Source organism: Falco rusticolus, chromosome 1 (assembly GCF_015220075.1).
Source record: "Falco rusticolus isolate bFalRus1 chromosome 1, bFalRus1.pri, whole genome shotgun sequence".
Taxonomy (NCBI): domain Eukaryota; kingdom Metazoa; phylum Chordata; class Aves; order Falconiformes; family Falconidae; genus Falco; species Falco rusticolus.
This window is the reverse complement of record NC_051187.1, coordinates 49,221,112-49,239,150: the sequence shown is the minus strand read 5'-3', so window position 1 is coordinate 49,239,150 and position 18,039 is coordinate 49,221,112. Positions and strand designations below refer to the sequence as shown.

The following is an 18,039-nucleotide window of genomic DNA, read 5'->3' as shown; positions in this document are numbered from 1 at the left end:
AACTTCTGTCAAACTCCGGCACAACTGAGTTCCCTTCTGCGTCAGAGGACAGACTAGTTCATGGGTCACTGGGTCACTTCCTAGTATACTTTATATGATTCTAGTATATAATAAATGGCCCTAGAATGGGAGAAAGTCTTCTCCAAAGTGGGGATAATTAACACCAGTGCTTGAAAAGACAAGTAGAGCAGACCTTTAGCTGTTTACAATACCTAAGATAGAATGGGCATAAATATAGCTTGAAGCACATCTGCTGTAGAAACAATGGGTAGAGAGTTACCGGTGTCAAAATTAAGCTAAGAACTGCTCTTAAAATGTCCTGAAAGGCTGCACTTCAATTAATGTCTTCTAAGAAACAGAAGAAAGGTTTCAGAAAAAAGGAAACAGAAGAAACCATAACGGTTCAAGTATCTCAAAAGATGACTTGTGACTTCCACTGCTACAAAAATTCCACTATTGTTTGTAAACAGAGTGCTTAGGAGACTCTTAAAAACATCACATAATAATTTTTCAGCCTGGCTTGATAAAAAAAGGAGGTGATATTGGAGAAGATTCACTTTCTTGGGGATAAACTTCTCTGGGTCTAAGATGTTCTTTAAGATTAATCTTTCTACCTTTATTTCAGTGAAATAAGGACTTGGAAATCAAGTGTATGGTCTTTAATTGCCCCTCATCTAAACAAAACAAAGCAATTTTAACTGTCCACCAGCATCAAACATGATAGCTTTACAGGATGCCTGGGGACATCAGAATAATCAGAGATTAAAGCCTCCAGGAACTCAGGGAGAAAGTAAATTGTTAAGAGTACAAACTATTCTTTTTTGCCTGAAGCAAAGAGCATTAAACTCAACAAGAGTCTAATGTCTCCTACATTTGGGGTGTTTTGGAGGATTATGTTTATTGAGTTTTGGAGCAACTTTATGATGAGAAACAAGACGGAGTCTCACCTTGGATCACAAAGCAGTAGTTTATCAACTCCCAATACCTGGTGATCAAAGTTAATCAGAACTGAACATTTTAAATAGGTATACTTGTGTTCAATTGTTTTCCAAATCAACTTACAATTGTGCAGGTCTCTTCATATCCCTGGTTTTACTAATGATTTATTCATTGTAACAGGAGAGTAATACTTTAAGATACCCCTGGTTCTTGCAGTAGGAACATGCTATGGTTTAGAGATCACACTCTCGAAGCGATAGACACAGACAATTGGGGGGAAAAAAATAATCCAAATGTACCTGTAATGGGATGTATGGAGAATATGCTTTCCTTGTCACTGAAGATGCTGTATTTTATGTTTTCGCCTGTAAATTTTTGTTCATAAGCTTCTACAGTTAGAAGTGATGTACCTATGGAAGCAATAACACATTTTCATCATGTTCACTTTAGAAGGTTTTATTCTAAATTTATATTACTGTGATTAATAGAAGATGCAGAGCCAAATACCTATGTACTAGGTTAGGTGCTCATTTATGAATTAAAATAGTAGATAATAAAAGTAACTCCTCCATAACTTTCACTGCATTGCAACTTTACAGGCAAGGCACTGTCTACACATCTCTGCCCAGTAAATTGCTCATCTCATCACAACTTCATCACCTGCCTAAATAAAACAATGAGATTTAATTTTTTGTAATTGCAAACTCCCATGTACCACCAGAATTACCTCTTACCTGAAGTCATATGTATTCCTTTTATTCAGATTATGCTGTCTTTGGTCATTTAAATCTCACTTTTTCATTAATTCTTTTAAGGAAAACAGTCCTTTTTTTTGTTCACCATAGGAATGCATATTACCCCTGAATCACCATAAAGAGTTTATTTTTCCTTCATTTATCTGAATTCAATTTAGATTTTAATATTTTAAAATAAATATTCTTCAAAAATTTAATTATCAGTCTTTTGACAGAGAGAATGAAAAGGTGGAACTACATGCACAGCTATGTGTGACTTCAAGCAAAATCCAAATTCCATGAAAAAAGCAGTAATTTAATATAGAATGCAAGAGACATGAAATAAAAACCCTGTTTGAAATAGGATTAGAGGAAAAAAAGTGGAACTGAATATATTATCCTGCTCAGCATCATCACATTTAACAAAAACGTAGCAAGTTTAAAAAGCATTATCAAGATTTTAAAATAATTATTACTTTCAAGTGATTTATTAAATTGTTTAGCACATGTGGAAATTTAATGGATTTTAATTATTTTAATTATAATTTATTCCATGCAACTGTGATGGAGTGAGGTTATTGTGCAACCTGAACTCCTCCAAACAGCATTACAGACAACTAGCTATTTCATCTGCTGTTCACACTCAGTGTCCTAGATGTCAGAGGAAAGGACTTTTATCTTTAGTATAAAAATGAGAGGAAATTTTGCTCTTAAGAAATGTAGCAAATATTTGTATTTCAGCGTTGTTCCTTATTAATTTCTAAAAATAGGAAATTTTAAGTGGTTTGGTATTTGCTCCTAAAGTCCGACTGTCAATAGCAAAAATATGCCAATTTTTGCTATTTAGTCAATATTTACTAGAAAATTTCTGGAATTGAGAGCCAACTGTCCAATAAGTAAAAGCTGATTTAACACTGCACTGGGGTTTTTTTTTAGGAACTAGAACAGGGAGGGTTAGGTTGAATTTTCATCGCTGAGGAACTCTGATTTACTACAAAAGTCTGGAAGCAGAGTTAAAGGTAGGAAAAAAATTAAAAGTCCAAAGAAAATCACTATTTATATTCTAATGCTGTCAACAGACTTTTTGTTTGCTTGCATGTTTAAGAAGAAAAAACCTACCAGAAATAAAGGAAGTAGCAGCTTTTCTACTTGAATCTCTTTTTTCAGGGGCTAGAGGTTAATACGTTATTGCTCTCGCCCTCAAACCCTCATCATTTCAGTTTTGTATTTTTCACGTAGTTAAAATAATTTACAACTTATTTTTGCCAGTGAATACATTTCTTCTCTTTCTGATACCTTTCACAGAAAACGACTCCTTCAAACAGCAAAATTTTACAGTTCACTGTCAACACAATCTGAGCAAACTCTGTGGTCTGCCCTGTACAGGTAAACAGCAAACGACAGCACCGTCTGCTGGAGCTCGTGACTGCAAGTCCACATGATTCAAATACTGCTTCAAGCAGAAGACACAACAGGTAACACCTAACACGGAGCAAAAGAAGAGCAATGTGCCACACTAAAATGGCACAATGAGCATGAGATCAGCACTGAAGCAAGTGCAAGGAAGGAGGGAGGTCCGGACCGCAGCAGAAAGCAGAGAGGTTTGCTTGAAATACTATGCCATCAACTTCTGAATTAGTTAAGAATGTTAAAGGAAGTGAAGAGCGATGCAAATGTTTATATTTAGGGTTTTTTTCAGTTCAATCACAGACATCCTGATTGCATTTGAAAGTCTCTCAAACTGCTTTGAATAGCCTACACCAGCCTTCACCTTACGCCTACTGCCCTGGAACTGAAGCCCGGCAGTGTGGACAGCATCTGCCTACCTTGCCAGACAGGCTCAGAAAAATGCCCTGTACTCTGTGTTAGGACATAACAGACACCAGAACTGAGCTACGTATCACTATATCATCATTCTTCTTCTCTTTCCAGTATTCATTACAGCAGTCTCTTTTCCCCTTCTTTGTCATCTAACCCTGGTTCATGTTCGCCATTATTTCTTGAGACCTCCTAGTGATGCATGGAAGAAAAAGCTAACTGAGCACAAAGAGTAGAAGAGGACTTTCAGAGTAAGAGGCTACATTTTTTTTAGACCCATTATGGAAAAAAATAGAAGATTCAACTAGTTTTACTGGTGAAACTGTCTCCAAGGAAGTGCTATGCAACCAACTGTTCCAGTGAAAGCTTGGTGAATAATAAAAGTTTCTTACCCTCTGGAGACTGCAGTGGCTTGTTTAGTTATTAACTGGCTTCTAAGTCTGTTGTAATACAGTTTATAATATTTAAAGACATTAAATATTCAATATTAAACAAAGCAGAAGAATGGGGGTTTGTGAAGGTCATCAAACTTGGAGGTCAAACACTTCAAGAAAATCTGACCACAAGGACCAATTCCTGAGGCACTCACCCAATTGACTGGTTCAGACTAAATTAAAACGAAGGACCCTTAGCTTTGGCTTTCATCGTTTATAGTATTCAGATTTTTTATTCTTTTTAAAATAAACTTAGAGTTTTCCCACTCTATTAGTTAAGGTAGAAATAAAATTAGGAGGAAAAGCCACATTTATTAATACCAGTTCTACAAATAATCAGTACGTAATGTAAATCTCCCCTGGACTGAATACACTGGTACCATTCATATTTGTAGGGGTCTCAGGATCACATATATCCTGTAAGCTAACTCCTGTGAGAGTTTTAATCATAATCATGCTTTTTTTCCCACTAAAATATTTGATATTTACTTATGCTTATATAAATAAGAAAATATTACACACAGAGCCAAAACAGTACTGGTATTTAGTAAAATCTCTCATGCTCTTAAAAGAATTTGATCTTCTTAGCAAATAGACTTATTAAATATACAAACTAACATTTTCGGATGTAACCCTCCTGTTTACCCTGAAGCTTTGTAAAATTTCCTTTAATCAAAACAAATTAAACTGAATCTTATTTATATTTTCTGTAGATTGAATGGGAGAACATGTGACTATGGCATTCTGATACCAGAGTTCCTTGAGGCATTTCCCTGATTTCAGGTTGGATTGTCTACCCTGACCCAGGAATGTATCGACACTTAGGAAAAATTAGGATGAGCTAAGTTTATCTATTGCCATAAAGCCCTGATTTTTATCTTATTTCTGTAAACCTAACAAAACTTACCTTCCCTTTTATTATTTTTTTCTTAATTAGAAAGAAACTTTAATGCAGGATTAATGCAGGTTAATCCCACGTCTCCTGAAAAGACTGAAACCCCCTGGATTTTAGTCAAAAAAATAGAAAAGTCAAAAAAAATGACACTACTCCCCTGGAAAGACCCACAAACAGGTTCTCGCAGCACTTTCTGCAAACACAAGCCTGCTGCAGCAATGAGAGAGAAAACTGAGAGCCTAGAGTTTGCCTCTGGAAACACCTGATCCCTCTGCTTTCCGGACACCTAGGAACGAGGGCCCCCCTCCCCCCGCCATACATCACCATAACTGATTCTCAGTGGACAGATCAATGAAGAGACAGAACATGAGAAATTAACACAGATTGCTGTGACATCCGAACTGTATGTTATGGAAAAAGCAATTCCCCCAGGGCACACTTTCCTTTGGGAAGTGACACACAATTAACTCCTGTGCAGTGCTGATTCCAGTAAAACAGGGCTTGGAGGCCTGGGGGTGCATGACTCACATTCACAGAAAAAAATCAATTTTAGGGTGTTCAAACCTACTTGTATTTCCTGGACAATTTCATGGAATAAAATGCATTTTTTTAAATGTCAGGACAAATATGTTTAGGGATTTTTATTTTTTGCATTTTTGCATTTGTAATGGAAGCAATAAAAGAAGCATAGGTTAAAAAAAAAAAAAAAGAAAGAAAAAGAACACTAACAAACTTCTTATCTCAAAGGTTCCATACTCAAGAGTGCTCAGTACGGAATGAAAGTTAAATAAATGCTCCTCTGCCTGAGCAGACCTGAACCTACACCTTTCCTATTTCAGGAGAGTGTTTTAACCACCAAGCTACTGCATGTTCCATGCCTTCCTGTTGGAAGCCTTCCACTTTTTCCAGAATCCTACATGCTTTTTGGCAGACATTGAGAGCGCTAGACAGATGCTCTAACTTGGTGGTTTGATGTCTCATCATGACTTTTTAAAAAGAGCCTGAAAGTAAAATATTTCATCTACGCTTTAAAAAAAAAGTCACTTAAAAAAAAAAAATCACCTTATTGCCTAGTTTTGATCTGTTAATTGAAACATCAGTAATGCTCACAGCATTATCTTTATCTTAAAACACACTGCTGAAAATTTGGCTTGTAGTCCCGAACAGGCACAGAGAAAGGAATGGCTGAGTAACCACAGCAGTAATTACTGCAACAGCTATTTTCACCCTTCATTCTCTGTTCTGTTTGCAATTAGGCAAGAATATTGACTGGTTTTCCAAAATTATTAACACATTTCTTTTTTACTGATTCCTAATCAAATATATAGGCTGTTACTCAAGATCTAAGAATTCACTAGTCTCACAATACCCTTAGGATATAAAGGAATATTGCTTTCATTTTACTGAGGGAAATTTGAACTATAAAGAGGATAAATTACTTGTTCAAGGTGACCCTCGTGAGGCAGTATTTGAATCAAGAATATAGTGCACGTCAGGTATCTAAATACATCTGGTCAATTGTACAGTGGGATTTGTGGGCAGAAAAACAGGGAAGGCACTCCTTTCCGCCCCTCATTAGAATGAGCCCATCCCCTGAAGTCGAAAAAGGTACTTGCCATATCTAACTGGCAGGGGGCATAACTACAAATATTTTCTGAATGACAAAAATTAGAGCAGTAATTCTGATCATCATACAGCAGAAAAATACAACAAATCTGTAAGCACTTTGTGATTGAGGCTGGTTTGTCTATAGGCAGCATTCAATAGCACAGGATCTATGCAGAGATACACCGTAGAAGCCTGAGTGACAATGTGCCACAGCCTCCAAACTCCTCTCTCCCTCACCCCAATCCCAACCCCCCATTCTCCTTCTTGAAAGTCCAAATCTTCAGCAAGGTTTTGTAGTAGCTTCCAGAGATACTCTATTTCATGAAGGGTTTTTTGCAAAAAAACAAGAAAAGTTGTGTCGCAACTGGTTCACACCACTCACATCATCTGAGCTTGTGTGCACTGACAAGTGAGGCGAGTAAATGCTGTTCACCCATCATTAAAGTCATTTTGCTAAAAGAGTGAACCCACTGATGCTCAGCGCTTCCCAGGCTGAGGGATAGAAACACACCAGGTCTGACAAGGTAACTTTATGTTTCATGTGAGCATCACTATTGTACATGGGCAGCAAACACAAAAGCCAGACGACGCCTCCAACTAACAGACCATGTTTCTTTTTCATGCTGGTGTACTGGAAAAGGACAGATGAGTATTTGCTACACCCAGATAAACCTTTCCATGCTGTTGCACGGGAAAAAGGTTTCCCTATACTATTCATTACAACTACCATTCCAAAAGGAGGGGAGGGTGGCAACCGCAAGAACACAAATTGGGGTTTGATGCCCACCTGCTGCACTGTTCTCTGGCATGCTTGCTTCATACAGGCTACGGCTGAATGAAATCTCCTCCTCTTCTTCCGTAAAAATAATGACCATAGCTGTGGCTGTCCGAGGTGAGATACCTTGATCTGAAGCCACCACTAGCAGCTGGGTGCTGAAGTCCTTGGAAGCCAAGGGTGCCTGAAGAATGATGTCACCTGTCTTTGCATCGATCTGAAATACGGTTTCTGCTATCAAACTAAAACCGACAGTTCCGTTTGATCCCAGGTCCATGTCCTCTGCTCTCACAGTGGCTACTGTCTCATTCACAGAGGTTTCAGCAGGCACAAAGGCCCTGATAGGGTTCTGCAAAAAAACAGGATCATTGTCATTGACATCCTCAATGTGCACCACAACACTGACAGTAGTGCTTCTTGGCAAATAGATGCTAGAGTCACTTGCTACAGCCCTAAATGCGTACTGGGATCTGGTCTCCCGGTCCAGTGCCTTTGTAGTAACTATAGACCCCGTTACACTGTTGATAGCGAATGCTCCAAAGGTGTTGTCAACAAGGGAGTACGTAACTTCGCCATTCAGGCCATCATCTTCGTCAGAAGCAAAGAGGTCGAGGATGGCTGAGCCTTCCTCTAGGTCTTCTCTCACAGAGATTTGATACTGGGTCTTTGCAAACAATGGGTTGTGGTCATTTTCATCCAAGACCGTTAGGTAGAGCTGTGCAGTGGAGCTTCTCGACGGACTGCCTAGGTCACGGCACTCAATTACAAGAGTGAAATTGCTGACGTCTTCTCTGTCTAAGCTACGAGTGACCAGCAGCTTTCCTGAAGTGTTATTTAGTGTGAAGTATTCTCCAACATTTCCACCTTTCAAATACATAAAAAATAACATGATCACAAACAATCGCTTTCTAAAAAAGAATCCCTTGTGAATACCACTATGGTAATTGCAATAACATGATCCAATTGCTCATACAGCTGGTGCGCTTATGTGCTTTTCACATATTTTATTCTCCTTATATGAATTAAAACCTGCATTTCATTTAAATCAGTGGGTGGCAATGACAGTAAATACAGAATGTCATATCAATTTACAGAGTGGCTATTTTGCCAGATGCATGTCTTTTTTCCCAAAGCAGCACACCTTATAAAATCTCCTGCAACTTCGCTGCTGCATGAAGTGACCTCTTCCCAACCTTTGTTACAAATTCCAGAAACCTATAAAGCATTGCTGACAATTGTAATTACTTGCTCCTTGTTCTCTTCTACAAGCCTGTCTCTTGGAAGCGAATAGTTGTGTAAGGTCTTGATTTGGAGGGCATGGGGACGGGGAGGTAAATATGAAGCAGTCAATAGAAAAGTCAGCATTTTAGTAACTGTGAATGGCATATATACTTTATAACATGTAGAAAAATCAAAGGTAATTAAATTAAAGATCATAAAAGATCGTGAAATTAAACCCAAGAAAACATAAAGGAATTCAGAACTGTTTCTTCAAAAGGAAAACGTGTTGGCTGTTACCACAGTAGCTATCTGCCTACGTTTGAGCTATTGTTGAGAGCCGCAAACCAAAGCAAGCACAGCAAATCAGTATTTGTGCAAAGTATTACAGGAGGCTTTGAACAGCTGTAGAGCTTACACTGGCATAGTGGACACGGGGGGAGTTTGGCAATATGAAACCCAAGTACGACACTACTAATTGCTGGGTGAAAGAAACTCTCACGAAATAAAATCAAATAAATAAAATTAATTAAATCAAATTAGATTAATTCTTGTGCTTATTTGCAATGGTATATTTACATGCAGAACTTCCACAACTGTAACAAAAAGGACAAAATTATGCCTTCATGATTAATGCCTGCTTCTAGCATTTGGTAGTTTTTTTTCTTTTCTGTACTATTTCAAATCCAGAAAGCAGATTGAAACTGTGCCTGGAAAGTGCTTATTAATGCTGACAAAGGGGTGAAAGATCTTTTATTTTTTCCCCACACGGAAGTAGCACATGGACAAGATGGGAGCCAGGGAGGCCTGGTAAAATCAAGACTAGTCTAAAACTTCAATACTGCTGTTTATATATTTCCTGATTTATGCTAACAAAAGTGATGGAGTGTAAACTTACCGATTATTTTGTATCTTAGAGCTCCATTATTGCCAGCATCCAAGTCCATAGCCCGGGTAATGTAAATGACAGAAGGCTGTTGGTTCTCTGGAATATGGATCTCAGAGGTGGGAAGAAGAAATATGGGAGAGTGATCATTTTCATCCAGGACCCTGCAGATAACTGTCACCGTGCTTGACAGCAATGGGGTTCCACTATCTCGAACCAAAACTAAGATTAATAAAAATAAAGCAAATTTTATACCGTGGTTATGGCTGCAACAATAGATGTTCCTTAATAACAGCAGAACAGGAAAGTCATTTGTGCTATGCAAAAAGCACATGCTCTTCTGTACCCGAAAATCTTACCACTTCCATCTAATTCAGCCGTCATCAAAAAAGGTAACACCACATCCATTCTCACTTCCAGTTTTACAGGCACTCATAGTTACCTTTAATACTGAAAACCTCCTGGGTTTCCCTGTCCAGTGATGCAGCTGTTACGAGTTCTCCACTGTCCGAGTTCATCTTGAATTTCTCATAACCAGCTCCCGGTACAATTTCATACCGAAGCAAGGAATTCAGTCCTTAAAAGCAAAATGAAAGTCAGTAAAACACAGCCACTGTCCTCACATTCAGGTCTTCAGATTTTTCTTTTTCTTCTCCCCCTCCCCAGGAAATGGGTTATGGGTGAAATTACTATTTTTAGTGCAGTGAGTAATTGCTTCTTCACTAACACAAAAGGGCTAAATTCAAAATCTGGATCTTCAAAATCCTTGTCCAGATGCTGCTTTGTGTCTGACTTTTCCAGCCACTCAAAGCGACCCCAGAAACATTTCTAGGCACTCAGGGCATCTCTCCAAAAAAGCTGACTTATCAACATTGTGCAAGACAGCATTAATTTAGACCACGGGATCCATGCATTTGTCTTCTGCTCCCCCAGAGGTAGGTAGTTTACTTCTCCACAGGCTGTCATGCAGAGTACTAGAGGCTGCCCTGGCACCTCTGGCTCTCCCCTCGGAGCCAATGCAAGGATCTCTATACAGTAAGACACTGAAAAGTAGAAACAGAGAAAACATCCACTTCTTGGCATGCCCACCAGTTCTAAATATCCGTAACACCGAGCAGGCAGTTTCTCAAGTCACAGCAGGACTCACAGGGTAGCCATCTCCTAGTCGTCTTCAACAGAAAAGCCAACTTGGTGGGCATTCCTACAGCTCATCTCAAGCCTTTCGGGTGGCTCCCACTTGTAGCCAGTCTCCAAACGATACTCTTGGTTTTATAATGCTGTGCAGGATTTCCTGAAGGGAAGATGAAACAGTTTCCTTCCCTCCAAGTTTGTCTGAATGTCAATTCCATTCAGTTTCTTATCAGACCTACCATTTGTATATAGTACAGGGATATTAGCCTTCCTGTCTTTCTCTAGGAAACCAAACAGACTTTTAGAAACCTTTCTTCCAAAGTTGCCCACCTGAGTTGAAAAAGAAATGTGACTCCACATTCTTAACTAATGTGGTTATAAAATAATTTCTTCCATATTTCTTCTAGTTTCAACCCCCTCATGAGGAAAGTGTAGTATCGTCTTCATCACGTTTATATTGTTAACTGTAAGGAGTTTAATCCTACATAATATTTGAAGGGCTTGTACTATTGTGTTAATTTTGGGGTTGGTTTTTTTTTCCCAATTTTTCTAAGTTTCATTCTGTGGTTTTCCAACCAACAATTAGTCGTCTTTTAATAAGGTAGGGACAGTTGGTGCACCTGGAAAACTGCAGCACTCCTAGTCATAGGAAAACTGCTATTCAGAGTCAAAACTGCCCGCCTGTTCTCATCTGCTGCAGTCAAAACCAGGACAATCTGCAGTGGAGTTGATGGCAAAACACTGGTGTGAGAGAAGAAACAGAGCCTACAGTTTTTAACATCCATGACTTCGTTTGCCTTTGAATAGTTTTGCTAAACAGTTGACAACACTACTGAAATTTGATTAAGAGAATTATTACCATAAATGCATTTGCACCTAAACTAAGTCAAGGAACAGATACATTCATACAACGTACAGCAGAAGGAAAAATGAGTTACGGAATCCTTCCAGCTTTGTGGAAGAAAGGAGAAAAATCACAGTAGTAAGGACAATCAAGGAGAACGTCTTGAAAGTTTTAAGTTTACCAACACACATTATCTGATCTGTCCATACCAGATACCATTCAACTACATTTAAACAGATATTCATAGCTCTGCCTGCATTTATCTATCCTTAATTACCAATATGCTAAAGATGGAAAAAATGATACTAAAGGGCTGGTATTAACTACTGGCCTTTGGTCTCTTGCCACTGAACTGCTTCAACCGTGTGTGTGCCTTCACTGGCATATTTCACAACAGACATGATTTACAGACAGTGCTGAAAAAACACAGGTACCATCCAAGTTGACTATTCACACACTGTTGAAATTAAAACTTTTAATTAAGGACACAGATACCTGACACCTTAATTACAGTTATTTACCAAGCACTTACTGCTTCCTCTCTCATACACAGCTGCTAGGAGCATACACCTAACAGTACGAGAAAGCTGCACACCCTGCCCAAGAGAGGAGCATGACAACTCTCTGCATTCACATACCATGGCACAGCAGCTGCACATCTGCACTCTTGGTTAACTATTCAGTAGTGCTGGCTACATTTCAGGGGCTGAAATTACAAACTTAAATGAGAAACAAACTATACTTGCCGCACATTATGAGCTGGAAGAGGAGCAAAGCCCCTTCCTTGCCACTGGCCAGTGGCAAGGACCCCTTTCCCTGCAGGCCAGATGGCAGGGTGGACACACGGGGCCCGAGCTCCAGCCAGGGAAAGGCTTCAGCCCTTTTTCCCATTCCCCTGCCACAGCACAGGCAGCCCCGGCGCTCAGCAGCAGCCATGGTAGTACATTGTGCATATGTCTAGTGCCAAGACCAGTGAAGAAGCAATGGGAATAAATGTCCCCACTGCCCCAAACCTAGGCTCAAACCTCATCTTTATGATACCAGTGTTGTTAAGACTATAATCCATGAATATGAGCAAGACAAAATGTCTACTGAACAGCAATAAGCCCTGTCTCCTAACTCTAAGTCAGCACCCCCTATTAACTTTTCGGAGATTTTTCTCCTAAGGCTCCAGACATAGCTACTGAACCACAGAGGTCCACATCAGCTTCAAAGCAGCCCTTGGCACTAGCTCAGTTCGTTCAGAGCTTCTGCAAAGACCTATCTCCAGACAAACCCCTGATCTATCTTAAAAATGCTGCTGCTAACTTTGTTTTCCCATGCATTCCCCGCCCCGCCCCCCCCCCCCCCCCCCAGCTTTTAGCTGTACTACACACATCTTTACACTTGCATTTACTCATGGTGTGGTGTTAGATGTTGGCCTGGGGGCAGGTGGAGAGCTCGCAGAAAGCGAGGCAACATGGAGCTGCAGCAAGTGCAGCTCTTGTATGTGCAAGAGGAACTTGAATGAACATGATGTTTCATGGTTATCCACGTGAAAGAATCATTAGAAACAAAGAAACTTGCAGTGATTTCCTAAAAAAAAAAAAAAAAAAAGAAAAGAAAAAAAGGGAAAAAAAAGAGCAGGAAGCAAACTTAAAGCTTGGGTCAAACACAAAGAAGGTGACAGCTGCTTGCCTTCCCTCATCCCTTCCCAAGGCATGAAGCACAAAGACAAATAAAGCAAAGGTTGATGATGGCTGATACTGTCAATAAAAATGATTCTTACCTGTGGTCAGTCACAGAACATATGGGAAAAAAAAATAAAACTGTGATGGGAGAAAAGTCCTCCACTGAGACTATGCAAATATTACTGGGATGTGAACTGAAATTTAAAAGGCACGTAAAAATAAAAGTAAAAAATGTGATGTAAAAAATTAAGAACAGTGTGAGAGGAGTTACCTTACTCAAAATTCTGTTCCAAAAATGTGAAAAAAGTGAGTAGCTTTTTATTTATATAACTCTTACATAAATTCTATTTCCTTACATTATGAGCATCACTTCAGTACTTGTTTGGAACAATACTTGTACAACACACATATGACATGGGGCCAAAACAGCCAAATGTGAGAAAAAGGCGCAACAGAAAGATTGTGGTTACTGGAAAATGTACTTTAAAAAAAAAAAGGCAGGAAGGAACCATCAGCCACAATAGTGCTCCAGCCCGAAGTGTCTGCACAGGGAGGCACATGCTGTGCCACCCAGTACACTTGGAATGCCCTTCCCTCTCCACCCTGTCAAGCCACCCCCATCCCTCCTCCTAACAGCTCCCAAAATTTCCCTTCTGCTGTATTTCCCACAACATGTGCAATACATAAATATCAGGGATGGAAAAAAAAAGAGGGAGAGGAATTCAAGCAAATTCCCATTTCTTTTCTCTAGTATCTTGCAAATTCTTACTTCAAAGACTGCCTTTTTTTTTTTTTCCCCTCAATAATGTGAGCCACAAAAAGAAAATACTTGGAAGAGCAAGGTACAAAGGTAGACCATAATGCTGCTCAGCTGTCATGGAGATTGTCATAGACAGGGCTACCCACCCAGTCCCACTTTCTAAATACTTTACATACTTGTGGGGAAATGTCTCTTCTATATAGCACCTCTGTTGAGCTCACATCAGCCTTTTGTAATCAATACGTGCTCTACATTAAATGAGAAATCTTACCAAATACAGAAAATAATTTTGGTAACAAGATCGATTGTTTTATCTACTTTTGGATAGCACAACCTTAAACAAGCCTAAAGATGTGCAAAAAGCGAACCTACAGTAACAAGTCACTCACAGAGCTGAGACCACCTTTGGGCCAATTGCAACAGTATTGTAATATTTAATTATTTTCCAGACTTCATCTTTACTGCAGACCGCAGCCTGTGTAGCTGTTCCACGTTACACCAACGGCATGCACTGTGTGTGGTACTACTTCGGACAAGTTTCTCCCCAGCACACAGAGTACCTGTTCCATCACACGCCTGTTAGGTATTCCAAAAGAGCAGGCAGCTGAAGAGATGGAGCGCATTTTTTGTCGCTTAGCAAAGACTCTCACTTTTAGTTCTTACCTGTGATTCAAAGAGCAGAAAAACCACCCCTTCTTCCTCATCCACGCATGTTTGAAAAGCAATGCATTAATATTCTTACATATGCAAAACCCCGTTTGGAATCTGGTGCGGCTTCCACGATCTCTCTGCAGCTCAACTAGCTGGAAAATCTTGGATGACAGTGCCCCTCTCTGGTTAGCAAAGATCAGTGCGTGTCTGCCCGTTCTCTTACAAAACCGGGACCCTTCCCTAATGAACCGTTTTAAAACGGTTCAAAACGCTCTGATGGGAGAGCAACACAACGTTCAAATATTAACTTTAACCCAGCTGAACCATCGTTTGCTGTTTTATAACAAAAGCACGCCGGCTATCCTCACACGAAAGCTAAAGCACACTGAGCTACTGCTCTGCATCACACAAGCGCACATAACACATGTAACATGCCTGTGTGCAAGGCAGAATACCTCCAAGCTGTGAATAAAGGTTGAGGGTCTGAACCACAAGCCACGTTTTGAAACTCAAAACTCATCCATTACCTTGGGAAAAGCACAACGGCTGTACAGGCAAGCACAGCAGGCAGCAAGATTTGATCAGCCTACTATGGTCCGCAACAAAATGAATAGCAAGAGGCCAGAAATCACCTGCATCTCTGTCCACAGCTTCCACCTTTACGACAAACTCCCCTGGATCTTGATTTTCACGAACTGCAGCCTCGTAAAGTTGCTTCAGAAATATTGGGGTCTCGTCATTCACGTCAACAACGATGATGGTTAGAACCTGTGTGGCAGAGAGAGCTGGGCTGCCATCATCGAGAGCCATGACTGTCAAACTGTAGTGCTCCTGAATCTCACGGTCCAGAAGGTGGGCTGTAGTTAAGAGTCCTATTATAAAGAAAGAAGGTATTATAAAAGTATTCTGGTCCAAGTTAGGATCCCAGTTGTTCCAGCACTCTCAGCTCCCATGTAGCATCATCATGCATGCTGTGTCACGGCTGCAAGGCTTCCAGACTCTGGAGTCAATCATTACCTGTGATGCCCTTTAGAATGCTAATTGGCCCAGAAACACCCATTTCGACATCAAAAGAAACTGGGATTCATGGCATATTCAAGTGAAGTTCAGAGATTCCTTTTTATTTAACTTTGGGCTTAACTTCATTTCACTTCTTCTGCACATAAGTTATGCAATTAGGAGCTCTACAGATCAGTGTCAGCTGTATCAAACAGTGGATTCAAAACCAGAAGAACCACCAGAAAACACTGCAATTATTGGGGTGAAATCTGCATTTGTGCGCAGACAGTGTAATAGTTGCAGAACTCATTCAGGAACCAAAGAATTTCAGCGGGCTGAAGAATGAAATTCATCAGCACTTTGAGCCTTCATCGAACATGTTCCATGCACAGTATAGTGCACATTCCTTGATCTTGACTTTGCCTTTTCTCATGTGTACACACAGCAACATACACGTGTGCCCGTGCTGTAAGTATGCATCATGCAATTATCAGAATTAAGTATTTCACTGCACACACTTTCTTCCCACATTCTTTAATGGGCTACTGGAAGATGCTCCAGTACATCTACACAACACAGTGTCATGCAGAAGTTTTTGAGCTGAGTCTCACTGAGTTTGCCTACTGCACACAGGACTTCCAGGCTCATGTGATGCTCTGCCCAAGGTAATCACCCCTGAGGATAAGTCACCTGGGTCAAATACCATAGTAACGTGGTATTTCGGTATTGCATAGTATGCACTCCCAAATATTACTGTGAGAAGCACAGTACAAGAAATTCCTGAGAACAGAAGTTACAGTACCTGTGATTTTATCCAATACAAATACATTGTTTTCATTTCCTGAAAGAAGGTGGTATGTAACTTGCCCGTTTCTTCCCTCATCGGGATCCTTTGCAATTACGCGGTGCAAAAGGGAGCCCACCTCCACATCCTCCATGACATAGGAAAGAGGTGAAGATGTAAAACTGGGACTGTTGTCATTGACATCTAAAATAACAATTTTCACCGCCAGGGAACCAAGCCTGCGGTCAGTTAGATTTATTGCCTGGTCTTCTGCAGACACTGTAAGGATCACAGAGCGAGTCATCTCCCTGTCTAATGGAAAAGCTGTGGTCAAGGTGCCATACGAAGGGTGAATAAGAAACAGATTTTCATGCATGTCACTCATTTCTAGGGAATACTGTATTTTGCTGTTCAGAAAACTGCCATCTCCATCTTTTGCATCGAATGTGTAAACCAGAGTGCCAATAGGTAAATTTTCCTCTATGCCAATCACTACAAAGTCATCTTGAAAATATGGGGAGTGATCATTCTGATCTTCCACATCAATACTTAGGAAGACAGTGTTACCCTCCAGAGGATTCTTACTATAATCCTTTATAATAACTTGCAAAAGGAAGTGTGAAGCTGTTTCATAGTCAAGTTCCTTGGAAAGAAAAATGTCTCCTGTCAAGCTGTCTATTTCAAAATGATCATCATCATAGTCTTTAGCAATAGTGAAATGCAGTTTCCTGTTAGTTGTTAGATGACTTTCAGGCCACTTCAGAGAATTCAACACTTGCGCAGGTTTAAAATTTTCAGGTACGACAAAGCGCTTGAAATCTTGAGAGAAGCCAGATCTCCCATTGGGAAGTGGGATCACCTGCAAAAAAACACACAAAGATTGCAATATTTTCCCATTGTTATTATCAATAGTGTAATGAAAATTGTTTTCCTTAATTTCCTTAATTGAGAGTTTAGTAATTTATTATTTGTGGCTATATTTATACTCATATATTTATATATGTATATACTTATATATGCCCCAAAGCTAGGAAACCAACTCAATGTGCTCCGTAAGAGCTCACACAGTCCTTGGCCAGTCATTCTGTAACTCTATCTTTCATTCCCACATTGAAAAAAAAAATATAAAAAGACACAAGACTGTCTTCTCACCCTCTGAATCACAGGGGTACAACGACGGATGACTTGAATACTGCTATCTCTGCCCCTTCTCTGAAACATTTCAGCTGTCTTTCCACATAGGACAGCATCACAGGGAAAGATGTGACAAAAAGCACGGTACGTTATGTGGTTTGCCAAACACAAGCAGATAACTGGGGTTTTTGGGGGGTTGTTTATGGTATTACAGGGTTTCATTCACTATTGATTGCTGCAGTGTTCCAAGTTAATGCTTTAAAATGAAAGAATGCCTTTAACTGTGAGAACTGCATTTGCCTTGACTGAAGCTGTTTTTTTCCAAGCTATCCAAAATTAACCTTTTTTTTTAGGTGACATGAAAATAGCAGCCTTGGTGACATTCAGCTTCTGATAAAGGAGCACGCAGGTGGCCCGGACAAAGCAGCCCCACTGCGGCTTGATGAACAGCAGGTGGCTGGCTGTGGAAAGAACACACGCTGCATTTCACACTCACATGCAGAGCAGCACTGTATAAACCAGCACAAAGGAATAAGCTATCCTTATACTGGGTTACAAAGACAGAATTTAGAAAAAGAGAATAACATAGCGGAGGGGGAAAAAAAAAAAAGAAATCTACTTTCTCCCTCACTTTCAGTCTCCTCCTGATATCTGCTTTTCCTTCTGCCTACCTTTTCCTTCTCTTTTCTGGTGTTCATAATGACCTCTACTAAATTGCAAACATCATCTATTTGCAAGACAACCCAGTATGCTGTTGTG

General features: G+C 39.9%; 1 protein-coding gene across 1 annotated transcript in view; it reads right to left on the bottom strand.

Moving 5' to 3' along the window:
* Positions 1-18,039, bottom strand: part of LOC119155728 (protocadherin-23-like) — a 72,997-nt gene that overhangs the window by 17,539 nt on the left and 37,419 nt on the right. The window contains exons 9-14 of the mRNA XM_037404708.1: positions 16,165-17,005; positions 14,996-15,235; positions 9,750-9,884; positions 9,320-9,529; positions 7,216-8,067; positions 1,239-1,349 (exon numbers count right to left, since the gene is read on the bottom strand). Of these exons, the coding sequence (XP_037260605.1) occupies positions 1,239-1,349; positions 7,216-8,067; positions 9,320-9,529; positions 9,750-9,884; positions 14,996-15,235; positions 16,165-17,005 (2,389 nt within the window). The remainder of the gene's footprint in view (positions 1-1,238; positions 1,350-7,215; positions 8,068-9,319; positions 9,530-9,749; positions 9,885-14,995; positions 15,236-16,164; positions 17,006-18,039) is intronic.